The 27,432-nt window shown below is 38.2% G+C and overlaps 1 protein-coding gene across 8 annotated transcripts in view; it reads right to left on the bottom strand.

Moving 5' to 3' along the window:
• The window catches only part of ACTN2 (actinin alpha 2), a 69,530-nt gene that overhangs the window by 42,051 nt on the left and 47 nt on the right, over positions 1-27,432 (bottom strand). For all 8 annotated transcript variants that reach the window (XM_042025314.1, XM_042025309.1, XM_042025308.1 and 5 more), the window contains exons 1-3: positions 26,999-27,432; positions 3,954-4,068; positions 2,574-2,693 (exon numbers count right to left, since the gene is read on the bottom strand). The exon at positions 26,999-27,432 is cut by the window's right edge. In XM_042025314.1, the coding sequence (XP_041881248.1) occupies positions 2,574-2,693; positions 3,954-4,068; positions 26,999-27,133 (370 nt within the window). In that variant the 5' untranslated portion in view covers positions 27,134-27,432. The remainder of the gene's footprint in view (positions 1-2,573; positions 2,694-3,953; positions 4,069-26,998) is intronic.

Below are 27,432 nucleotides of genomic sequence, written 5' to 3'. Positions count from 1 at the left end.
TTCCATTAAATTGTTATTCTGACTTGGTGCCTCCCACTGGTTTGTTTTCAAACTAGTACACTTAGATAACAAATTTAGAAGAGGGGATGCAGTAAACTTAACAGGGCACTAAGCACATCTGTGCCAGAGCTGGCTTTGTGCTCAGCCTGTTTAGAGTGGGAGGGGAAGGCACATGAATCTATCTGCTCCTGCCCACATGGATGTAATCTAATGTGGGCATCAGGCCATACTCAACATAGTGTAATGGCTTACAATGACAGGTTCCTCTCTGCACCTAAGCTATGACAGGAGCTGTGAATTTTTCTCCCATGCTTCCATCCAAGAATTTAATTTTTTTTAAATGATAATTAATTCATTTTTGCTTTTAATACATCAATTTTGCAGATTGAGAATTCCAGAAACAGGGAATAATAGCTAAAACTATCACCTTCATCTCTTGGCTTACTAGGTATGGCCTGCTGCTACATGCAAGAATAAATACTGGATGCATGGACAGTCAACTTGCAGCAAGTGTCTGAAAAGATGGAAGATATTACTGCCCTTTTTTCGTGACACCTTCCCAAAGGGAATTATCACTGAGCACCTAAATCACAGAGCATCTGAACCCATGCCAGCTGCTGCCACGGGGAACAGCAGGGTTAGTTTAAATGTTTTCAATTAATCAGGCTATCCCAGATGCTTTGCCTTCAGGTGCTACAGAAAGTGCTCGAGTGGTGTTCCCCAGCCTGAGTGCCCTGCCAGTAGTGACCAGCAATAAATGGGGTAAAATAAGGGAGGTGGGGGTGAGAGGGCTGGCTTGCTCCTTTCAGGAGCAGATATGAGCTGATGTATCTTGGTTTAAATACTCCAGCCTTGTGCAAACTGGGATCAGAGAGAATGACCACTCTGTCCCTCAAGATACTCCTTTTGCTACACTCTGTTTTCGGTTAGGAAGCCTCAGAATCTCCTGCACAACACGTCAGGAACTACCTTTCATTCACTCCATGCTTTGTAATTTCTTCAGCATTTCTTCACCAACAGGCATCTGTATTCTTAATTTTCATTCCCACATATAAATTGTCTCTTCAGTACCCTCTGCTGTCCATTCAATGCCATGTCACTCTGAGAAGAACCTTAACTGCAGAGGTTTAAGGTAGCAGAATATTTTTCCATCGCACTTCATTTAATTGAGCAAAGGGCCCAGGTGCCCCAGCAGCCTGCACAACTGATGGAGGGAGCCAGGCACCTCTGAAATGCAGTAGAGCTCGTACGAAATCTGAAGTGCCTGTGGGAATTACCCATTTCTCCCCACTGACAATATATTCCCCAAAAAAGTCTCTGTTATGTGCCTAAAGACACATAACATGCTATGTATTTGGACTCAGGTGATCCACCCAATTCAGTCTCAAATAAATAAAGAGTGAGTTCAAACAAACGCTTTGCCCATGGAGCACATGTCTTGGGAATTTTGAGTTCTAGATCTAGAAACTGAACACATTTGGTGAACAATATTTGAGGAACCAAGTGGACTAGGCCAAACCATAGTAAAACCAAATCTCCATTATCTCCACAGAATCTCCTGTTCCATCCACAATTACAGTAAGCTCCCTGGGATCAAGGCTTGGAAGCCAGAATAAGGATACATATAAGCCTGTAGAAATCCGGAAACAGGAAGAAGAGGATCATAAATCAATCTAAAAAGGCCTAAAAATGGCAGTGGAATGTAGAAGTGCTTATCATCATCATAGTAAGGTTACAGCCAAAATTTTGCTCTAAGGACACGTTAGAGTGGGGAAAAAGAAGCACATCATTGAGGCTATGGAATCAAAAATAGTTGGATATCATGCTAGCCACATCATTGTTGGTATGATAATGGCTATGCAAACCATTATGCAAATATCTTTAAGGAGCAACAAGTTCTAAACATACCTTTGTCATTTTTAAACAACTAATTGAATCTCCTAGGGAGGCATAGGTTCACTTGCAGTGAGACCCTGCCTTCTTTAGCTCAGCTTACATCTATCAGAATGTAGCTAGACAACCACATGTTTGTACTTAGCTACTCTCCCCAGCTACCACAGTTTCTTTTGATCACTCCCTTAAATCTACATCTGAATTTTAGAAACACAGCTGCAGAAAATCTCATAATAAAATAGGAATAGGTTCCAGCCATTCCATAGTGATGTCAGCCTTTGTCTTGTCTGAATAATATCTCCTAAAGATGCCAGACTGTATGAAGCACACCTTAGAATCCAACTTGGTTTCTAAAGGAGCTCCTTATTTTTAATATTGTGTAGGAAAAACACAATGTTCTGTAAGAAAAAAAATCATTATCTGAACACCCACTGAAACAGGCAATTCAATTTAACCTTGGAGATAGACTAAGCTTAGTGCTTATTTATATCCCTATCCTTCTCCAGGTGTCCAGAAATTTCCACCTCTTGTCCTTTCACAGATACAGTCCAGCAATCAACATTAAGGGATTTTTGAGGCACCCATAAGGAGAGAACAATGCAAATAACGTGGCCAAGGGTCTCCATCAGACTGCTCTGTAATGTGACCTCAGTAAAGGGGACTGAAGCTCTGTCACATACCTTCTGCACCAATTGACACAAGTTTCACTCCTTTGCTGGCGATATAATCCAGAGCTTTGTTGACATTAGCAATCTTATGGAAGCGCATCTTCCCTCTGTCTGGTTTTGGTAGCCTTTCCCCTGCAGAAGAACAAATTTAATGTGTTTATTGTTACATACACCTTGCTACAGACATACAAGTGATTAGAAATCAAGAGTGGATGTGGCCTAATGCTACCTAAATGTTAGCAATTATTTTAATTGGTATTTTTCTGAAAGAATGCCAAAGGGGTCTGAACAAAATCCTGTAAAGAAAATTCAAATGTTGAAGCATCTGACTTTGATCTTTCTGATATAGAAGTAAAACCAGAGTAACATTTTTGTTTGTCCTAAACATCTGGAAGATATGTGTACTTCCTGCTACTCCACTTGTGGTTCATTGCTACTGTCTGTTACAATAGCTGAATATTAAGAAGGCAGAATGTTCTCAGAGCTCATCATCCTTATCTGCCCGACTGTAAAGAGAGGCTGGATTCTATCCAGCTGATCAGCCACAGTATCCTTGTCCACCTGACCAAGAAGAATGGCTTTTAACAGCCTCATCCAGCACACCAGAGCAGCTCATTTCAGAGCATGGGGCTGATGTGTTTGAACAAACTTATCTTTTCAAATGATCACAAAGAACAGTCTTTTCTACAAAGATTCTCCATTTCATGAGGAATGATCATTTGAAGAATTTCTTACCACACTGAAATCTCCAGCAAAAATCTAAACTGTCTTGTATGTTTGTAGGAATGGCTTGAGCTATTCCCTTCCCATTAAGGGGCATTCTGATCTTACCTCGAGACTGCCCTCTGAATAATGCATAACAAAAGTGACACAGTGAGTTTACAACAGTTAGCAAAAGAAGTTTTTGGATGTTCCACTCTTTTGAAAAATGAGACCTTTTATTTGTGACTAAATATTGATGTAGGTTCACTTTAGGCACTCACTTTTGAAAGTGTTGGTCTATCCAATAAGGTCATTAAAAGCAAAGCAAAACATTTATGCTAAAAGCAGAACAAAATGAATTTGTAACCTAAGTGTAAAGATGTTTTAATTGTTAGGGGCTAAGACAAGGTCCTTGATGTTTTTTGGTTTACCCAACAACACTGTGATGTCAGTGATGCCCTGATACACTGTGATTTCCTGGAACACAAGCACAAACCAGAAAATTTTGGAGACAAGGAAAAAGCAGAGCTTCTTTTCCCCCCCTTTTTGCTTTACAGTGTGTTTCATCTCTCAGTTTTCAGTCTACTTTGAATTTGTGTTCACTGTTTTGAATCATTAACAATTTTTTTTCCTTTAAGAATGTTTCAGTTACTGTGCTGTAAATACCTAGAAAATTTTATTTTAGCTAACCTGAGATAACTTCCAAGAGGAGCATCAGTTTGAGGCCATTTCTGAAGTCCTCCTCGATGTTCTCAATCTGTGTGCCTGCTTTCCTGAGGTGGGAATTGCACCAGGCTGTAAACGTCTGTAATAGCATTTAAAAAAAGAAATTATCAACAACATCAAGGGCGTTTTCCAAACAACTGCTCAGCCATCTGAGTAAACACTGCATCTGAGATTTGGATGTCCAGCTCCCATTTATTCTATACATGTTGACAAGTACAAAATTCTTATCCCAGATGCTCATGAAGATGAAAAGAATTTCTTGAAGTGAAGCAATATTGTGCTAGATTCTGCTTGCAAATGCAGCTCCAGACAAGAATTCTACACATAAAGGCAAAACTTGGACACAAATGCATATCCTTAGGTTTGCGGGGAAAAAATTATCACAAAAGCAACCATGAATATTTTCCTGTCCACAGAGAATAACCAAGTCTGCTTTTACTTGCAGAGGTGAAAAGCAGAACTAATTCCATTGCAGAGGTCATATACATGTTACCTTCCGTATGAATGAAGTCAAAACATGGGCTACTATAAAACATAGCAGTTAAATTGGTCTGGTTTTAAATATTCATTACTTCCCTCAGCCTTCTGACAAATTGTCCTTGCTTTTCAGCATCTGTTAAGATATATAAAGCAAGATTGTATTTACTAGGTATTTTAGCAGGTGTTTAGTTATAAAAAAAAACCATTGTTACTGAACAAAGTAAGTTAGACTTCAGCTACTTGAAATTGTCAGATATTTGGAATTCTCCTTCTTTTACTAGATCAAACTTCCAAATTTCCAAATTAAAAACATTTAATTCAAATAGTTTAAAAAAAAAATATATCCCATTTGTAAATAAGAAATTCCCTTTGGCCTTCTTTCTTCTTGCCTGTTTCTTTAGACTATTTCATTTCTGATCTCTCAGAAACAGAATAATGAAGGCCAGTAGATTAAGACAAAAATCTTCCCTGGAACTGAATTCTGTAAATTCTAGACAGATTTGATACCTTAAGAAAACATGGACTGAATTTTCCCAAATGGTCTAATCTTCAAAAAGCAACTTTTTGTTAAAGAATAACATTTTGACTACTGTTTAGTTTGACTCAGTTTATGTCAAGAATTGATGGGCACCTTACTGGGCTCTTTTCTCAGTGCTCCTACACTGACAAGGAGCAGCTTCCTAAATTTTAGTTTTATCATCTTCTCCTATGGAATTGAAAGGAAGCAAGAAGTGCTATGGATATGACAGACCTGTGCAGTGAAATCCCTGATTCGAGGCAGCCAGAAAAAGGAGCAGAGAGAAGAAAATACTGGAAGTGTTTCCAGGCAGGAGTCCTGCTGACCTGCAGAGGATGAATTGCAGGTAGAGACCTAACTTCTGTGTGCAGATGGGGATACGCTGAAGCATATCTGCAAATGCATCTATTTTAGATGTATTCGAGGGATCTTAGCTTGAAAAGCAGTCATTCAGGAAGGTAAAATGTTTCTCCTTTTAAGGTAACTAGCTTTTCTGAGTTCATGAAACCAGACCATGCCTATCCTCACAGCACAGACTCTAGGCACCTCCACCCTCAGGGCATGACATGATGGAGTGTTAGGATGGCATTTGGTTTGGATCACCATAAGGTTAGGATCTAGTTTATAAGAATAATTTGTCTGCCTCAAGCAGTGTCTTGTTCTGGTAGTATGTATCTAAAAAGGCTTAGCACCACATTAAGTCATTTGCAAACACTAAAAATTATTACAAGCATCTTGGAAGGAATAATACTATGCCAAAACAGGAAAAAAAGCTGAAAGCACTCAAGGGTAAATGCACGAGAACCTTGGATGGCAATTTGGCAATAAATATTAGGAATCTGAACCTGTAAATAAATGAGCCTTTCATTAATTAAGCTTAAGTGATGGACATGTGCTTATTTGCAGATGCTATTGCAGTTTATAGAACTGTTCCAAGCACACCATACTAAACTCAGAGATGAAGTTGGAAAAAAACCTCAGCCATTTCCATCTCTTCTTTTAAATATTTATGGTAAATGGTCACCATGTACCACTCAAGTAAATGAGTTTTCCTCATTTTTCATTTAATTAAGTTTTCACCAGTTGAGAAGTCTTAAAATACAAATCTGATGCCTACTGTGAAGAAGGCTACTCCTCAGTTTCTTAAGAAGTTTTCTTAAGAAGAAATGGATCCTGGCACTTCTTAGCTCAAATAAATATATATATATATATATATATAAATTAACTTACTTGTTGCTGCACTTATAGACACAAAACGTAAGTTTTATCCAAAGATCACAAAGTTGTCAAATAATTTAAATAGTTTCTCTTGAAAATTTATGTTTTTATGGCACTGAATTTGCTTGAGACATTCAAGCAAATGGTTTTCTCATCTCATTCATTTTGCAGACACTAAGCAGCCAATGTCCCTGTGATATATACAAGGAAAAGATGCTGCTACTGCTGAGTCAAGCTGCTTTCAATATATAGTTTGATGACAGACAGTGTTTTTATTATCTGCTTTTTTGTATTTGTAGGTTATTTAAGATTCTTTCCAGTTGTATGACATTTGTAGCATTCTGAAGGATAAACTTGGACTACCACAGGGGCCTCCATTCATGAAATAACAAGTTCTGCTGAAGCACTCTAATGTGATTGGAGACTTTATTTAGATTATCTGTACCTAGATAGTTTCGATTATCCTCTATATCTAGAATAACAGAGTTACATCTTTTATTTAAACTCCAGTTGCTCAGAGTTTTCTGTTTTATCAGTGCCCCAGGCCATGCCATGGTGCTATCTGTCCCCTTCCAACAGTTGTCCTGTGCCTCATGCAAATGCCACTGCAGTACTTTGCAGCATGCAGCCCCATAGCCTGGTGCCTTCCAAACTAGCTTCCTTTTCCTAGGACTAAACACGGTTATACAAATGATACTTGGGGAAGTGTTAACTATGTTTCAGTGATGCAATTCATTAGTGACTGCACGAAGGCTACTGCACAACTTAACTTGCAAATTTTAGCAGTTTCCTCAATCCACATTTAATTTAGCCCTCATCCCTCTACTCTTACTGTGATACCGCTTGTTCTCGCTGCTTTGGCTTTAACTAACAATTCTATTCATAGTTATTGAGAAACAATTCAAAGCATGTTCAAGTCCTGGAGATCAAGATACAGCCAGCATATAGTACCCTGGAAATTTGTAATCCATTGGGATTTAAAAGCTATTAAATGACTTAGACAAAGCGAATTCCTTTTTCTGCTGAGCTGTACAGAACATTTCAGAGTATCAGATTGCCCAGAGAAACAAGGCAGGACTGAAGGCATCAAGCTGAATACTAGGAAGGATACAAAAAAGTGTCTACAAAGCTAGACATTTCTTTTTAGAATTTATTTACCCTAAGTAACTCTACAAATTGAAAAGATAAATAAATAAAAATTCCTCCTTTCCAAGTTTGTTATTACAAAATAAAGTTTGCTAACATGCTTAGATGAGAGACCCCAGAAGAGGGGATGCAGGGCAGGAAGTCAAAGAATTTGCAGTGCCACAGGTGAATGTTCTCTTAATGCACCATTAATTGTCTATTGCTGTCACAGGTCTATTTTGGAAACACTAACTCCAGGAAAGAGAATGCAGTTTATGTGCTATGCCCACTTAGCCTCCTTGTGAAGACTGCCAAAAGCATCTTCTCCATAATTCCCAGATCTGTGATGGCAAAGTGTATATCTATGGGGAAAAAAATTCTTACCTGATAATTTACTCAGGCCACTTAATTTTACAAGCCTCTGACAAGTAGAATTGCAACCAAGGGGCAGAAAAAGGAGATACCCCTAATTAATTATCAATCAACTGCAGAAAATGCCAAAAAAAGAATCGGGTATGCCCACTTTGTACAAATATTTTTGACACAGGCACAATGAAGGACATGCTTTGTGGGAAAAATGGTGTCTTTGAGATCTGAGTTGTCCTACACTTCCAAGAAAGCCCACATGTCCTTTTTATGTGAGTGTAATGATAACTTACTTTTGATAGTGGTTCAAAGCCAGAAAACAAGATGCTATGATAACAAGTTTCACATGTGCATGTGATAATATGGATAAAGACAATTGAGGAAGTACCAGTCACCACACTCTTGAATACTGGTGAGTTAAGGCAACTTGTTCCACCTCCAGAAAATGCAAAGTAAATTTCTAGTTTGGCACTGACAGTGAGTCCATAATGAACATCACTAAAGCAGTAGCATAACTTTTGCAGGGTGCAAAAGGGGATACACTCCACAAGTTCAGAAGGATTTATTTGCTTACACTCAGTATTGAAATTGAGAAGTGGATCCAGCCTAATGAAGCACTGGGGACCTGTATCCTATTTCGTACACATATCTCATATCAAGGTTAACTCTGCCTTTCACTCCCTCCAACTCAAATCAATTTCTGTCTGCTATAGTATCTCTATAGTATCTATAAGTGTTCAAAACTAATATTTATGTCAAAAGCCATGTCTGCTTGTCTGTGCCCCTAACAGTAGCCCAAGAAAGGCTACTTGCTCACAGGAGTAATTTGGTTTTACTTGAATTGGAAATTTAATCCATTCTGTGCCTGCTAAGGAAAACAGAAGCACAACTTGTTTTTCATGGACCTTAAATTCTAATAACTAGAGCAGGAGAACACACCTGACTAAAATTAGCTTCAAATACACACATTCAACACATTTGTTTACATACATATGTATTATCCTGAATTATTTCAGTCTGATAGAGTTGTTTCTTGAAACTGCTTTACAGCCCTTCTTCTAAAGGGCTTTTCCTCTCTGTGTTAGCTGAGGGTCTTCATTACTTCTAGGCTAAATGGGATGCAGTGATTCACTCTGTAATTATACAGAACATTACTGGGCTCTGAGTGCATGGCAAGGGTGTTACAGAAGGAGCTCTGCCAGAACATTCCCAGTAGGCCAGACTGAGGTTTCCCCTTGAAGAATTTCCCATCTGACTGTTATCCATGTTTTAAAATATAATTTGTGAACCTGCAACATGATCTCCTAGCTCCTGTGTCCACAGTGTTTTCTGATGGCTGTGGAATCAGGGGTTTTCTCTGGGCTTAGGATGCAGTCTGTGTTGGCCCTCGTTCTTTTAACTGTTTATTCTGTTCCCAAAAGAAGAGGCTGGAAGGTGAAACACAGCAGAAAATTGCATAGCATTTTTAAACCAGCTTGATATAAACCAATGACTACACATGGTATCTTTCAGCTGTTCCTAGAGCATCTAGAACAGCTATACTTGTATACATGCAGGAATATATTTTTATTAATTGAAAATAAATAAAATATTACATTTTAGTTGTTGGCTTGAATTATTATTAACTGTTCCCTTGCTCTTCTTTTCCCTTGCAGTGGAAACCTATATGCATTGGCACAAGTTAGTAAAATAACTAGAATAACTACAACAGGAGAGGTGCTTCACCAGTACAACTGGATCACACCAGAACACCAGGAAGCAAAGTGGGATTTTAACACCAAATGTGCCAGAGCATAGCAACAACTCAAGTGAAGCAGAGGGAAAGACAGTAAATGATGACATGAAGGTTAAGGTAGAGGAAAGGTTTAGCATATTCTAAAAGGTTATTAAAAGGAAACCCTCAAATCACAAGCACTATGTCAAAGCCAGATTCCTGGGAACAACAGAAAGGATAAGCACAGAACCATCTCACAATGGAAGTGAGTAGAAGCTCCATCACAAGAACCCCAAATCCAAAACTGGGGAAAGCCCTTCCTGCTCCAGCACATTTGTCTATATATCTTAACAGATGGTGTCAGAGATTATATACTGGCATATTCTGCACTGTCAGCAGATCTGCTCTACTAACTAAGGGAACTTCCTCCCATCCCTTAGTTTTATCCCTCACAGGAGAAGACACCAAAGGGATACATTCATCACACAGGACTTTGCACATGTCTTACTGGCACTCTGCATTTTGCTTGCATGGAAGAGCCTGGGGAGACCTCAGTCCTTGCAAAGCAGGTGGCCTAATCCCGTGTGAGTGTAGGGTTTCCTGTAAAACATGCAACTCCCTCCAGTACTGAATGACTGCACGTCTGTTTTACAGTGCTCACTATAACCAAAAAAACACCCAGAGCATGTAAATATCCCTTGAAGAATAATTTGGCAAGGCTGAACCCCAAGAAATTTTAGATTATTAAGCCTTCTGTTACAATGTGAGTGACCTTAGTTCGTTCTTTCAGAGAAGACAACAGAGAAAGTTTATGTTGTCCCAGTGATCTAAACTGGAAAAAACCTCAGGAGGTAGCAAGTTGCATGGAAAATTTAGTATGGGTCACTGCCTGCACTATCCTCACCTCAGCCTTTTTTTCTTAAGGAAAGAACAGGAAGGAAAGGAAGAAAGCAGAGAGGTTTCACAAGGTCTTTGAAGAGGCTAAAACAGTTAAAGTATTGCAAAATTTATTAGGAGCAGGCAGATATCTTTATGGGATCACCTGAGATAGCTGAAAAAGACAGAGAAGTTTTAGGCACACAAGCCCATCTTTACATGCAAGAGAGAAGCCTCAAGCTTAAGTGTGAAAATTTAGGTAAGTGTTCAGACAACTCAGGGCTTTGATGGACCATCGATATAATGCCCCAACAGATCTATTCCCTGAAGGAAGCCCCTTCCTTTTTCAGTACTGTTGATGACACCCATTTAAGAAAGCTTTACAAGTATCTGTACAACACAACTATGTGACTTCTCAAAGTACATGCAGTACCATAGGGTTGTCTGTTCCAGTATCTTTTCAATTTAAAAGAATTCTGCCTATTCAAAATGTACTTTCAAACAAAACATTGATATTTTAGAACTAGGAACACGTGCAATATTAAAAATCCCATTTCAAACTAAAAGGTACTCAGGATCTGTAGGAAAATACTGGTCTAAATCTACTTTTAACTTTTGGAATTTCAAGCATCATGCAAATAAGAGAAACCTGCTCAGAAAAATAACACAGAAATAAAAGAGGTAGGGATCCTATGAAAACCTGTAGTAAAAGCATGGGTATGGGTTTTATCTTGCATTATAAGAATAGTAAGATATCTCTACCCATTCTTATCTTTACAACAACTGCAACCTACCTAATTTGTTAAGGTGAAGGAATTAGAAAGACAAAGGAACTGCCAGGGAAAAAAACCCTCTCCTGCCTGCTTCTGATGTGTTCTCTGAATTCTGAATGTTTTTTAACACACTCCTATCACTAAGCAGACCAGAACGGTCTGTGCCAAATTTACATGTGGCAATTTTAATAAAAAAGGGAAAAACACAGTCTTAGAGGCAATAAAAGGTTTGGCATATTTTGTTTACATGAAAGTGGGAAATGAGGTAAGTAAGCATCAACTTTTGCTAAATCCAATCTTATATTAGAAGTTAAACTTCCAAGGACAAGCAGGCAAAACCTAAGTTGTACTACAGTTCTAAGCCTGCACTTAGATACACGCATGTCCTCTGCTCATGATTCTGTCTATCTAAACTCTAGCCATTCATCCTAGTTCCGCTGGTTAAGCCAAAGTATTTTAAAGGTCCCCCATCCAGACTCTACAGAAGCAAGCTCTTTTATGTCATGTACCTAAGTTGATTGCAATAGCAGCCTATTTATCAGAGAAAAACTAAACACAAAACCATAGGGAAAAAAATGTGTATTTAGCAAGTCAGAGAGTTTATTCCTACTAATGGTGACTACTGGCCCACTCTAAGTGGAAGGGCTTATTAAGCAGACTTCTGTAGGAATCTGCCCTGAAGCATTTCCTATACTACCCTTTACTTACACACTTAGATGACAGAACAGGGTGCATGCTTATCACATTTGAGTAAGACAAAACGATGGGTCTGTAAGCATGTTTCATGACAGAACTACAATTCAAACTAATCTTAACGAATCAGTGAAATAACTTGAAGAAAGCCAGATTCAGATTAGCAAGAAGTCTCGATTCTCCCAATCATACTTTCTGTGATCTTCATGGAAGATTCCTATCCTAACTGACATCTACACTGCAGCCTTGAAAAGGGAGAATAGCAAGAAGACTGTTTTTCCTGCCAGATTGTGTCTGAGAAGCCTTAAAATTTAGGTGTATAAGTGATTCAAAGACTACAAAATAAGTCACTCAGCAGAAAACAACTCCCTGGTTGGAATCCAAGCACTTGGCAAGCAATGGATGGCTGTAAATTTTGTTTCTGTCAGGGTGCTCTTTCAGTGGTGATCCCCATTTCCCTCTTCTATTTTCATATGATCCTCTAATTTCCCTTAGCAAAAAGAAATCTAATATTGGAGATTTGTCAGCAATATTGGAGAAAAAGAAAGAAGATGGTGAAGACAGAATAATAATGAAACAAAGCTGAAGAAACAGAGGATAGAGGGAGAGTCAAAGTCAATAGGCAGAAGAGTGTTCATGGAAAGCTAAATAAACCAAAATAAAAAGAAGTGGATTCCATGATGTGTTCCATGGGTATGCACATTTCCTGAGGTCTGTATTATCATCCTTGAGAAGAGACCCCAACACTTGTGTTTTCTCCCCAGCTTTGCAACAGCCTTTAAGGCACTTAAGACAGGAATTTTAAAGATGTTTTTACTGCCCTAAATGCTGAGCAAATTATGACCCCTGATTCCTCACAAGGGACTATAATCCTTTTAACAATGATAGGAGCAAATGTTAGCCATAGCTGAGTGCTTTTCAGCATCCCACTTCTGTATTCAAGGATAATAATAAACCCTCCATATTCCACAGCACTATTTTGCGGGGAAATTAACCATTGTTTTTGAGATGCTCATACACTACCCTGAAAAAAAGCCCAATAAAGAAACAGTAGCAAGAGAGATTAGAAAGTTGACAAAACTATAAATGTCTTGTAAATATAGAACTGTGAAAAAATGAATCAAAACCAGAACCTACTGTGAACAGATGGAAAACAACACATAACAACTACCAACATCTTCAGAATCTGTTCACTGTCATCCCATGTTAATTCTGCATTTAAAAACCAAATCAAGCTTTTTAGTATAAACCAGTTACCTACCACTGTAAATCTAGTTACATGCTAGTTATCCTTCCCTCCTTAAACTCTTAGTGAATGTGCCAGCCCCTTCAGTATGGAGAAAGAAGTGGCTCATGGAACTGTTAAGAATAGCAATGACTGTGAGTAACCCCACAGATGCAATCTGAGAAAGCATTTTCACATACAGAAATCTTTTTAGCTTTCACCTCTAGGATGAAAAGTCACTGTCCCTACCTCTCACTAATAAGGTCAGTTTTGGGCACCTCCAATGAAGCTGCCATTTCTGGTGGTTTAAGTGATGGGGACACCTGTCCTGCCGAGAGCTAAACTGAGCATACAAGTCACCTCACAGATATTACCAAACAGTCTGCATGTGTTAGCAACCCTGTCACTTACTCACCTGGCCTGGGTTCAAAACACTGACCTAAAAGTGAAAGGTTCCCGTCAGCCACACATTCCCAACCAATAAATTAAAAGTCCATCTTCAGCACAAGGTTATCTTTCATCATGAGCTGGGGTGTGGGAGCTATCAGAATATTCCACTCAGAAGGCTTTGCAATACTGAGACTTTTAATTAATAATGTCACTGCCTTGCTAAGCAGTGCAAGTCAGCTTTCTCTTGTATATGAATGACTATTTTTGCAGTACAGTTTGTTCATGCACATCCTATGCATGAATCCTTGGAAAAAGATGGTTCCTAACAGCATCCAGGCAATATTGTATGAGAATCCTTTGTCCAGATGCACAAGTAAAGCTGTATTATGGCAGCCCTGGATAATTCATACTAGCTAGATGGAGTAATGGGGAGCAACCCCTTGTTGTTTGTAATGATCTTAACTCTTCATTTTCCCTTCTACTTCAGTAACAATATGCATGACATCATTTACAGTTACACAAGAGTCTGCTCTCTTTGCCTTTTATGTAAAACAACAGGTATGTTAATACCTTGTCATAACAGAACTAATACCTCTGGATTTTGGATTACATACCATTATTCAATGCACATTCTCAACGTAGACAATTAGCACTAGAGAATAGTAAACAATGGTATAGTCTCTGAAGTAAACAAAGTTCTCAAGTTACTAACAAATTTCTAAGTTATAATAGCCCCCATATTAAATTGCATTCTCCAATGAGAGTGAAAAGACAGACTGTGAGTAATGACTCAGTGTTTGAGTTCTTGCTCTTCCACAGCTTTCTGTATGACTTCTTCCACGTTATAAAACTTCTTTACATGTCCAAAACCTTTATCCCACAGTAGACGTGAAATATAAATACATTCCATGGACTGAGACCTTTAAATGCAGAATTAGACAGGCTCTACTAATCTTTACAATGGAATGTATTTCACAGTCTCATGTACATTTTGAAAATTTAAAATGCTGTAGCAAGTGAAAGAACTTGTATTTCATAATCCTCAAGAAACAAATATTGGTGAAAAAGTTATCTGTGAATCAAATATATTCAGAACACAGTTCTTAAATGGCAGTAAAGTTTTAAAAACAAACCAAACACAAACAAACAACAAAAAAAAAGGAATCACTGGAACAACACAAATGCAAAGTTTTGAATAACCTATTTTTGGTCAATGGCTTTTGTTCTCTTTTCTTTTCAGATGTTGATTTTGTATTTCCCTCAAAGGAAAATTTTATGAACATGCTGATCTCTTTAAATTGGTAATATTGTTTCTAGCATTTAATAATTCAACAATTAACAGATCATGGGAGACTTGTTCTTTGTTACATGCAGCACTGCTGAATTTTGCCCTTCAAAGTGCCTCTTACTGAAATCTGCAGAAATAGAGATCATCACCCACAAGGACCAGCACCTTTCTGATGGAACCAGGGTACTCTTACACGGCATGGCAGGGAGTTCACAGCATCCAGCCCAAACCTCTGAGGACTGCCAGCTATTTGCATGGCACAACAGTATTTTCCTCTAACAGGGTAAGCTAACTCTAGAGCATCCTAAGCAAATATTCTCTGCTCCGATACACTGCACTTTGCAGAGCTTGCATGTACACTCTATAAACAAGTAAGCCTGACATTACAACCTGAGGTAGTATGGCTACACCTTACACAGCATTCCCGATCACTTTACGCCCCAGAACCTTACAGTGCATGCCTAGAAATAAATTAGTTCTTGCCCAGTTGTCAGGGCATTAAAATAGATTTGCCACTACACTGCACAAAGTTGAGTGCAGCAAAGAAATGTACACATTTTTACAAGAGTTTTAATGGACTCTGTCACCCATGTAATAAAGATTGCATCTTTGCATTTATACAGAGGTACATATTCATATCTCATAAAGTGCTGTCCAAATACCCCTCCCCAGCCAGGCAGGCTGGGCACTATGGACCTAAGCTAAGAGCTTGCAGAGCATGAAGTGCATAGGTTCTGTTAGAAATTCCAAAGTACTGATGCACACTCCCAAATATCTCTTTTCCATGCACCGTCTCTCTTGCTCTCTACAAGACTTTTAGATACAGATCTTGGGTGAACAAAATTAAGACAACTCCCGATACTTTTGAAGGCATGCTCAATTAATGGAACAGAGACCTATTTGCATTCTGGTGCTTTCTGCACCATTTTTGAGCAAAGAGACATTTGGGAGGTCTCACTCTAAGTGCTAGTTAGACAGAGGATCTAAGTATTGAAAAACCAAGGAAAAAAAGGATAGGGAAAGGTATTTCATATGTCATGGGACCAAAATATACAACAAAAAGTTAAAATGTGATAGGGTCAAAATAAATTCGCCATTTCTAAGTGTCTTGGAATGAGTTAATTCTGGAGCACCACCTTTCCTGTGTTTCTGCTTCAGAAGAGTATCAACAACCTAGAAGGCCTCTTCAGAAAAAGACTTGCATTAAAAATGCCAACAGTTTTGGAGGGAACTGTATCAGCAATGATAAAATATCTGAGACCAACCATTTTACTGTTTTCTCTCTCCCTCTATATGCTTTTCCAATTTTCCACTTCTTCACTGTTACAGAAGAAAAGACTAATCTCTGTTTCATTTGCCTCTCCCAGTGGGAAGTTGAAAATGAAGTATAGGTAATCCCAAAGGGGATACTATGGTGGATCTGCAAGGGAGAAATCTGCAGGTGTGTTTTAAACAGAAAGTCAGTGCACCTCATTCTGCCTGGGGCTTTCTCTCAAGTATATTAAACAAAGAACATGCATTACCACTACCCTGTCAGTGCCAAAAGAACCTTCTTAATAAAGAGATAGGATCTCCTATTATTTCCAGTCTCGGGTCCTTCTTCCATCAGCTGTACCCTACAGTGTTCTTCCTAGTTTCCCAAGAGCTCATGAACTAGCACAGATGCTGTTGGCTAACAGTTTTGTTTGAGCAGATATATATTTACATGGCCAAACACTATTTAGGATGAGATGAAAGAAGCATTCACACATTACAGTATGGAAGGAACTAAAGGTATGCCCTCTGGAAATAGAAGGATTAATTAAAGTAGGCTAATCCAGGATTTAGTTGACTGGCTTTCCAAATGTCTTTCCTTTGTTTTCTCTGTTGATTTTCTTCACCTTGCTATCTTTATCCAGTAATTATATACTACACTGCCAGGTGAGTAAGTAAATCCATTATAAAATGGTCAATACAGAGTGGGATAAAACTGTTTTTCTATCCAATTTAGCAACATTCTTTAAAGCACTTCCATAATCATAAAAGCAGGTCTTCTGACAGATATTGAAAGGTTTTTCAATTTTAGCCTCACCAAAACACACAGTCTTAAGTCCCTGACACCAATAAATGATGGGAAAATATGTCAATAGTCAGATCCCAAAAATCAAATTTACACAGTAAATGTTGTCTTTGCACTCTGTTATGTAGTACATTTGGAGATAACCAAATCAAGTTTCGCTTGTAATCTAAACTAAGGTTTTTCAGTTGAGACTCTTATAGAGAAAGGAAAACCTCATACACTAATTCCCAATTATGCAACAAAAGGGGTTTTGTGGCATATATGTGTGGCATATATGCCGTGTTACTCAGTGTAGTATATCTCAATACACAAAGCATATAATCTGTCCATGTGAACTACTTCACTATTGTAACTGATGACTAAAAAAAAAATCAATTTTTATTTCATGCTTGTTTTGAGAAACTGATTTTTAAAGAATTTAGTTATTTCTGTGATTAAAGATACCACTTAAACATACCTAGTTAATTTGTTTAAGCTTTAAATTTTTTTAATGAGGTATTATCTATAGAATAACATTTTCTAAAACATTTAAAATATCCTGTAAGCCAGCAGACTTTCAGAAAAATTTAGGAGTTTCTAACTAATGTTTAGTGAGGCTCAGGTTCCTAAATTACTTATCTTTTCTTTGAACCAGAATAAATAGCAAAGCATTACTCAGGATCTTTGGATGACTTGATTATATATGAATAAGAAATTTAACTAAGTAACCTGTTCTCAAGACTAAGAATAACTAAGAATAGATAGGTAAATAAACAACGATGACTGTAACTGTTGAAGGCATAAACAACAGTTTTAGACAGTAGAGAGTTTGTGATAAGCAAACTGCTTCATCAATTAAATAACCAGTTCTTTGTTTATAGCATATCTCTTCTCAACAGGAGCCATGCTGGGACCTGTGCTTGGTCATGGAAATGAAGGCCTTAGGCAAAAGGGAAGAAAACCAACTTCAGCCTCATGTATGGTGTTTTGCTTGTCTTTTAATATTAATGCCAGATGGATGATAAGTGCATTATACATAATATGTGCATGCACAGATACAGCTGCTTGTGGGGCTGCACTGCAAACTCCATTACTGAAATTATTTAAGATTAAGAAGTATTAAGAAGAGGGACAGTTGCCTCAGATTTCTTCCATGATCTGGTATATAGCAGATGATCATTGTCCCAGGAAATAAAGGGGACTGGAAGACTACGGATAGTAGTAGAGTCAAAGATGGTCAGCTAGTCTGCCAAAGAAAACGTGGTGGAACTGCTCTCCAGAACAGAGCTGGAGATGAGCTAGGGCTACAGAGGTTTTCATAGCCCAAAGGAACTCCTCTAGGTAAAATAATATCCCAGAGCTACACAATAATTTACAGTTGGGTGTTTAGAGTTTTTTGCTTTTTTAAAATTTGAATTTAAGGCAGCTGGGTACCAGTTTTCTTCGCATTAAAGAGTGCAATGTCTTAAGTCTTGCAGCAGTGAAAAGCTACACTGATGCCAAGATTAAATATAAAATGGAGTTTAAAAAAAAAACCACTTAATGCTAGATAGTTAAGCCTTTCTATGACTGCCGAAATAGCAGGCTGATTTTCAAAGGTGCAAAATAGACAGAAGTTCCTCCTGACGTCAGTGGAAATGCCTGGGTGTTCAACACCTATAAAAAATATGAGTGTTTCCTTAGATGCTTAAGGAATAATCACAGATGCTAATTTTAGCCTGGGGTAGTCACTTTCCACAGACTCCTGCTATGGTAGTGGGGGTGAGCAAGGCTTTTCAGGGGGGCAGTTAAGATTAGAATCTGTCTGCTCTAAATTAGGTTCTGCAAGTTATCAAAGTAATGGATGGGTGGTCCTCTTTAATTTACAAGTTTTTTGAAGAGAAACAAAAACAAACATCAGATTTCAAGTTGAAGGAATTCTGGCAGTTAAGAGCAGTTGGGAGGAAGCATTTGAAGCAAATGGAAAATCTTAGTCATATCAAGTACAGTAAACACTTAGCACTGCCATCTGCAAAGCCAGTACATAGGTATTACAACCACTGTTTTGGAGATGTAGACATGGACAAAGCAATGTGTCCTTATAATTCAAAAGTGGGGAAAACCAGGACCAGACATAGGAGCAGCAGTGCCCCTTCTTGCACTTAGGACGTAAGTTTAGGATTTATTTTCTCTCCTCTGTGCACACTCAGAAATTTTAGGTCCAATTATAGAAACTAACTAAAAATCAGCCAGACAGCTGTCACCTTCTGTTTCCCTCTGGACAGGCTTTCAAAAGTATGAAGTGTATTTCTACAAGCTACCGTTTCAAGTAGGAGACACTTTCATAAAAGGAGATCATTGCATTTCAAAGTCTTCTGCCTCTGTCTCTTCCTGCAAAGCAGTAACACGTGCCCTGTAAGCTTTCCACACCAGTAGTTTGAGGATTACTGAGACCACGTTGTCTTGATCTGTACTGAAGTGTTCCTTGTACTGCCACCAGGAAGAGGTACTACAGGTTCTGTACAGAAACAGGCACAGAAGGTGATCATAACACTGTGTCTGCTGGTTAAACAGTGTGAAAAGAGGAACCTTCTATCTTTAAATACATGCCCAATTTTATCATGTAGAAATATAGCATTGTATAGGACCTGCATAGTTATGATAACCTTTATGCATCAAGTCTCTCAACCTGAGGCACATTTCAAACCAACAAATCCAGTGATCTAAGAAAAAATGTCACACACTCTTATCACAGCATTTCATTAAATGGTGTTCCCAAACCATTGAAGATGTGAAAATCCCCCCAAACTACTAGGAATGAAATTTAATTTAGGAAGAAATGGAGTGCTCAGTGTGAATACACTCTTCTTCTGGAATCAGCTGACAGTAAAGAATGCATGGTCGTAAAAGAGATACTCACTCAGAGTCAGCAACTTCTCAGTGCTCACAGTGGAGGAATACCACATCAGATACACATTGTTTATCCCAACAATTATGGCTCAGAAGAAATTATGCTTGGCAGGAAAGACATTCAAATCAACTCAACTTTGCCAACTGTGTAAGCACTTTTATATTTGTTTATTTGTAAGGCTATAAAATAACACATAGGAGGGACATTTTTTGACTTGGGACAAAGCAAAGCAGCACAAATCCCCATTTAATTCTGTTTCATTGAAATGTTTCTTCCTAGATCATGTCTACCTGAATTCCAGCTACAAATCCAATGCATTATTCTGTAAGCAGGTTCTGCAGTACAATTTCTAAAATAATATTAATATCTACATATCAATCACCATTTGCAATTAAAGAAAATCTTAATGCTCAGTCTTTTTGAAATGAATCAGTAGAACTGTACAGTGAAATTCAGAAATTACTACCTAAACTGAAAATCATTAAAGAGATCAGAATTTATGCAACAGTGATCAATTCATGTGAGGCATTTGCTGGCATCTGATTTTTCCATCATAATGATGTATTTCGTCTTGTGAGAGGACAGAAGGGTTTTAATGAAAGATTTGACCTGGCCCCATTGGCCAAAAGCAGTCAAAATTCATTTTGCAAAGCTGTTTTAGCTTTATTTGGAAATAGTTGATGGAATCATGATATTTTCTTACTGATATTCATTAGCTTACAGAATTTACCCCAGCCCTGCTTTTGCTTGCACAGGGCGAGAAATTGTATAAGCATGGATTCCTTTTTACTGCAGTCTCAGGGCTGAAAACCCTAAGAGGTCTTCCAAGCAAACACCTTCCATGCCCCTCTCTTCAGCTCTCCAGTGACCCAAACAGAGATTCAGGCAAGATGCAGACATCCCAGCCCCAAGAGATTACTACAAAGTCCATTGCTTAGCACACAGCTTTTCTCCAGCTCTTAAGCACATTGGTTGCACCTTATGGAAACCCACTTAGATCTATACTTTCTTCCAATCCTTATTGTCTTATTAATTGGATCAGTGTATCTACAGACAGACATTTTACTATACGAATTTCAGGGAAGGCCATGGTGTGTATCTATGAGTAAAGGAAGCAGGTAGCCTTTGCTTCCCATTATAAAATGGTTCTTACAATTTATTTTCATAATCATACAGTTCTGTTGCTGGCAGATATTTGGAGGTGAATGGCATTTAACAGCTAAACTGAGACTGTGGGAATTATCAATTTGACAACACTCAAAAGCATACAGAGCCTGGAATGGGTCAACATTGAGAGGTTGATTTGAGTTTAAACAGAATACATAATATTGAGTAATGTATTGATTTCTCTCACTTAGAAGTGGTAAAGAAAACCTTCCCATTCAAACAAAGTACCTACATAATAATTTCTAGTAAAGTGAATATCATAATAGTTTTCTTTGATTTTTCCTTTATATACCAGTACCACAGTATTCCGGGCTGCACACCTTATTGACAGCTTCCAAGACAAAATATGATCGTTCCACTATCCTTTCAGCATGCTCCTCTCAAGCACCATTCCATGCAAGTAACATCAGCAAGAGGAATTTAACATGTTACTATTTTAACAAGCACTAATCTCTAAGAGGCCAATAGTACAGAACAAGCCATAAACATATCCCATATTTCTACAGAGACTCCTTCTGCCCTCAAGGCAACTCTTCACAGGATGAGAGAAATTGCCACTCCACGGCCTTCTGTTGCATCAGTGTCTAATACCTGGGACAGTTACAGTATATCCTGAAAAAATCAAGACATGCTATTGTAGAAAAAAAAATACTACATTTCTCCATTGACTACCAAGTTCTCAGGCAGACCTTCTATGGGGCCATCTCCCACTGAGATTTAACACACATAGGATTTAAAAGAAAACAAGAGATGTTCTTTGTGTGTCCTTAATACTAGAGCTTTTGGCATCCATTGTTTGAGAATAAAATTCTTGATGCACCTGGGGGAGGAACATTTGGCCTTGGAATGCTGAAACTTATGTTTCATAAGGTGCACTCTGCCTCTACAGTAACACATTATCATTTGGCAAGACAATGCTATTCTATACAAGGCAGCTAAATACTTGATGAATACTAGAAAAAAAGTCTAAAAAAGGTGAAATTTTTGATACTTTTCAACTATTAATACTAACAGAAAATCCTGCATTTCAACCAACAGAATTCCCAAGACACCTACATCATCCTAATTATCTGCATAAAAGGTAAAGGAGGGAGAGAACTGCAGTGTAGGACTCAGCATATGAAATAGCATATGCTACCATGGCACATGGTTTTTCCATTATCATTCTGCTTTTGATTCTGGATGATTTTCCTCCTGGCATATTAAATCCCCTCCTGAAACTAGTTCTAAAGCTACTCAACTCAGGACTCTCCTCTTTATGAGAAATGCGCAACTGTTAACAGGTTTGTACTAGGACTAAGTAATGAGAAGGTTCATACTCTCTCCGAAAGGAGAGGACCTTTTGTTTCTCTCACACCTCCTACATTCATGTCCAGACCCTGCTCATGTTGCTCACTCGCAGAGGGGAATCCGTGCCTTCTCAACAATCCCACTGGTATTCCAAGTGGGTAAGAAGTGTTACTTCACTAAAAACCCTCTAGTGGTGGTTCTGTGTGTGCCATGGGAGCCTAACCCCAAGGCTCATTATTCAAGGAAAGAATTTTACATGATTTAAAACAAACAAACAAACAAACAAACAAACCAAAACCCAAACCAATTGTATTTCCAGCTAACCCCAGTGAAAGAGGAAGACCTAGGCTGGAATGCCCTCTACACATTGCAGATGCTGTTGTATTCTCCGCAACAATTGTTTCAAACTGGAGCCTGTAAATCCATGAGAAGTGGTACTGCAGTACTGAATTTTGCTGGTGGCATCCAGCCTCTCCTGCCAAAAGTTTTCTACCTTACATTTATTTTTCATTCATTCAGCCTTGCTTATTTTTCTCCTCCAGTGAAGAATGAAGCTGTTTCCTTCCACTACATCTGTCTTCTCACTCCCTAGTAGAATTCTTACAGGAAGAGGTTTCTGATAAGAAATCAACTTAGATTCCATCCATAGAAGACCAGGCAAACTTCAGAGTAAGTCCGGGACACTGACTGTAACTCTATTTATAGACAGTGAAGTCAGACTGAACACAAGGTCAATTTCTCTTTCAGGCTGCAATGAACCTCTCAAATCTGCTGAACTTAATGAAGCTGCAGCAACGTAAGAAAAATAAGAATATTGTCCATAATCCATAGTTCATAATCATAGCTCCTTCCAAATAATTTGCCATACATGTGACTTCCAAATGCTTTTTTTTTTTTTTGCTTGCAAGCACAACAGGAGTTATATTACCAGCCAAAGGAGGTAATGCAGATAAATCCTTATAGGTCACACTGGAAATGTAATCTGATATGCACTGCTGAAGACTGAAAAGACACAGCTTCTTTCCTTAAGAATCTTTTCCAAAGTCCTCACTCATGTACAACGTTCAGTGTCTTCAAGATTTGCATTCAGAAAGAGGGCAATATTAAGGTAAATAATATCTTAACTCTTCTTGTTTATTTTATACCAGTACAAAAAACCCAACCAAAAGGCCATAATTTACATTGACACCTACATTAAAACCCTTCTGCATTAACAAAGAGGTGCTACCAGGGTTATACAGCAAGCTAGAATATGATCATTCATCTCTAACAATATCAGTAAGGCAAGGAACATGTTCCCAGTTCTTTCCTTATGTGTGTTAGGGCAATAGTGTCAGACATGTCTGAATGACTGCAGAAGGCACATGTTAAATATGTGAGCTCCGTTGATGCCTTACAATACAACTGTCCACACTTGTAGAAGTGTGGAAGGGACAACAATTGCTTCACAACCTTCCTTGGAAATCTAACAAACCACATTTCATGTCAAAGTTTTTAAAAAGCACGCTCACTCTTATAATTATTCATAGCAAAGTTGCAAATAGGCAAGAGGGCTGTTTAACTCATGGCTCACCAAGCTGTGTTGGCAGATCAAAAACATTGCAAAAATACAGTGTGTGTGCATTTCGAGTAGCATTGCTGTGCTAGGTTTCCTAAGCTAAGGGACACTGCATTTCCTTGCGTTCCCTTTAGTTATATTGAGACACAGGGTAGTGAAAACTAAAAGGTTTGTGGAGTCTGTTGAACTTTTCTTGAAAATTTAAGAAATAAATCTATTATGAAGAAAAGAGGAATTGTGTTTTAAGTCTTCCATTAGAAGCTAGTATGAATTCCACTTCCACTCCAGTCCAGCAGGGTAGGGACTGAAAGACAGCTCATCTCTAGTCTGACAGACCATAGAACAAACCACTTATACCAGTTCTTACAAATATATCTGCTGTCCTCTTTCTACCGGTGGGAAAACCAACGTCAGAGGTGAGCTGACCTTGTCTAGGATTACAGAGCAGAATGAAGAAAATAATCCCACCCTCTCTGGCCAGACCTTCTAACTTCCAATACTTTTTTATTTCTGTGTAGTACTGAAGGAACAAGGGGCCACTTCCATAGATCTTTCAGCTGCTGTTTTAGTGCACGTGGGCAGTGGAAGTGTAGTGGGTCAAGGAGCAGACTTCAGAAGTCTCCCATCTCATGGTACACATCTATATATTCAAAAGGCACTAAGGCCATAGTTCTCTAATTACTTTCTACTGTAGACAGCATGTCCATCCAAAATACAATTTTTTCTTTCACGTTGCTGTCTAAAATGCCCAACCATATGACCCTGTTTAAGTTTTTGCCAATAGTGTCTAACGCAGAAATGGTCAAATTGCTGCATTTTCTCGATATGCTGAGTTGACACAGGCTAAATGTTACCTCAATTAATTCATTTAAATTGTTGTTCACATTCAGAGAGACAGTGCTAAACTACAGCTCAGCTTTCTTTCCTACAGTGTTCTTCATATATTTTTGGACATCTGCAACCACCAAAGAGCCTGGATTACAGCAGACCATAATACTCTACGAACCACAGTTATAATTAGGCGTCACCTCCATTGTAATCCTACGGACGTCATCATGTGTTACCAGCATCTGTTGACAGATTTCATACCAGGCATATCACTGAAATGGCAAGTCTGGAGAGGGCAGCCCACAATAGAAACAATGGCGTTTATTTTTGGTTTGTTCCAAGACTGTCTAATAGAAAATATATGCTGCCAACTGCCAGGGCTCCAGCAAGATCACTTCTGAATATTGTATTACCAGTTAGAACAAAGATCTGCGCCCATGTACTTGCAGTCTTCTCCTAATGAATAACAAACCTAAGAAAGCACTTTCTGCAACTGTCTTAGCACAAATTAGGAGAAGATAGAAGCCTTGACATTCTACAAAGTTTATCAGGCCCTTTATCATGCAAGTACTTACTTTTCATGTAATAATAAATTCAGACTTCTTTCCAAGATGAAGAATAAGGATCTCCTCTTATAAATTTTATTTGAATACAGTATCACATTAATACTAAAACTAAACCCTGGGAACTGGCAACATAAAGTAGCAAAACCACACTCTCTACTCTCTGGAAGCAAAGCAGAGCCTGCTTTAATTTGTCAGTGTGGAAATCTGACTTTCTGCTGAAGTACTGCTTGTTCAGAGGAATGGAAACATAAAATTTTCAATGCAGTATAATTGCTCCCTGCTTTCCTGTAAAAGTCAAGAGACTTACTGTAAACATAAGAATGTCTACCTATTCCAAATTCTCCTTCCTTTTTAACATTTATCTGCATTGAAGGAAAACTGCATTAGAGTGCATAACTATCTAGTAACCTGTCCATTTTATTTTGAAAACAGCCTTCTCTGAAATACTGGACAATTGAATCCTAGTGAGATGTAGCACAACCTCTTACAGATGAGTAGTTTCAAATCACTAAAGTACTTTAGCACTGTCATTCTTGTTATAAAACATAAAAGTATAGTTCACCATCTGAAGAGTGCCAAATGAAAACAAATGCCAGCGTTGATGAGTACAACTTAATTATTGGTCAGGAGCTGCAGCAGCTGCTAGATCAAGAAAAGTGAACTTCAGCTTAGAACAGAACTTCCCCTATCCTCACACAGGAGGATCTGAATAGGTATGAATGTAAGAAAATGAACAAAACCAGATAAAAGTCACAGAATGAGGGAGGCTATAAGATCAATCTGAGAGGAAAATATTGGTTCTACAAATTTTAATGGAAAAGCAAGCCCACTGGCCCCAAAAATTCTAACAGCTCTTACTTTTATAATTATACTTTTATAGTACAGCTTTTATAGAAGCTGTAACAGTGGGACAGACTGTCATAAGATCTAAATTTGCACCTTCTACTTAAGTTGCTCACCAATGCAAAATGCATACTCAAACTCATTGTCCAGACCACTGTCTCTCTCTCCCTCTCTTTTTTTCGTTCTTGTAACCAGCCGATAACCTTTTAATCCCAGATCTGTCAGCTGTGACTTCAACATCACCTTTTAAATTAGGAAGCAATAAATCCTTTGCATTATTTCATCTTTCCTTTCCATATGCTACTTAAAATTTAATGTTATGAAATTAGATATTGCAAATATTACTAAAGTACCAAAGCATTGACATGACTGCTGTTGGGATCATAATTTCTGCCTATGTTCAGAAAAAGAACATGGACAGTACTTGGTAGCACAATAGTTTTCTTACACCTACAAGGCAAGAAGGATTTCTTCTAAAACTGTATCCTGAGGAGTTTACAGACATCTTTTTTTTTTTTTTTCCAGACAGTGAACTGGCATATAGGAACATAATAATGACATACAGTTTTCCAAATATAGCGTGGAAATATTTCTAGGCAATATTTTCCTTGTCAAGTTATTCAGTCAGAATGGAGATAAATTCTAGAAAGAGCTGACTTGCAAGATTACAATTTCAAAAGTGATTTTTCAGTCTGCTCTCAGAAATACTGCAACCTTTTTTGCACACTAATTTTGAACCATCTCGTTCATCTCTGCTTATAATTGCAATTTACTCTTTTTGAAAATCAATAAGATGCGTACATAAATTCAGAGTCTGCTTTCTGAAAGGAAGACCCAGGAACTGAAGTTGAAAGTTACTGAAATACTTATACATAAATTTAGAAGTACTGACAGAATATTTGCTGTGCAATATAAAAATAAACTCCCGACTCATAAATCATTTTCATCTGACATAGGTTTCACTTAAGAATCAAAAAAGTGAATGCTTTATCCTCAAAATATGGCAAAGCTACTATACATTATATAAGTGGTTTATACAATGTAAAATATATTTTATTAGAACCCCTTGCTGTACAACCCCAACAATTCCGGACACAGCACGGCAATAAGATAGGGCATCATTCCACACAGAAGCACACACACAGATACACATTATTTCCAGACCTTCCTTTGCTGTTTCTCCCATGCTGGGTCCAGGAGCAGGTCCCTGTCCCATTCTTCTTCTTGGGTCATGTACTCATCTTCTTCATAGTTGTAGGTGTACTGCATGTTTGTTTCTATCTGATTCATGCTATTCATGCTACCCAGGGATCAGCTTCAGCTGCTGCAGCTTCTACTACGATTTAAGTTTAGTTTACTTGCTGAGGGGTTGTAAGTAGCAGGGTCTTTTTTCTTTCTTTCTTTCTTTCTTTTTTTTTCTTTTTCCAAGGTGACAGGGAATGAATAGTGACGAATCTCTTTGAGAGCAGAGGCTGAAACTGCCAGGTAGGTGCTGACCTGTGGTGACCTTCCTTCCCTGTATCCCCTGTGCCTCTGCCCCTCGCTGCTGCTGCTGCTGCTGCTGCTGCTGCTGCTGCTGCTGCTGCTGCTGCTGCTGC

Source organism: Corvus kubaryi, unplaced genomic scaffold (genome assembly GCF_017639235.1).
Source record: "Corvus kubaryi isolate FWS band 111438036 unplaced genomic scaffold, C.kubaryi_AGA036_p1.0 37266, whole genome shotgun sequence".
NCBI lineage: Eukaryota > Metazoa > Chordata > Aves > Passeriformes > Corvidae > Corvus > Corvus kubaryi.
The sequence above is the reverse complement of the archived record's forward strand: the minus strand, read 5'-3'. Positions and strand labels throughout refer to the sequence as shown.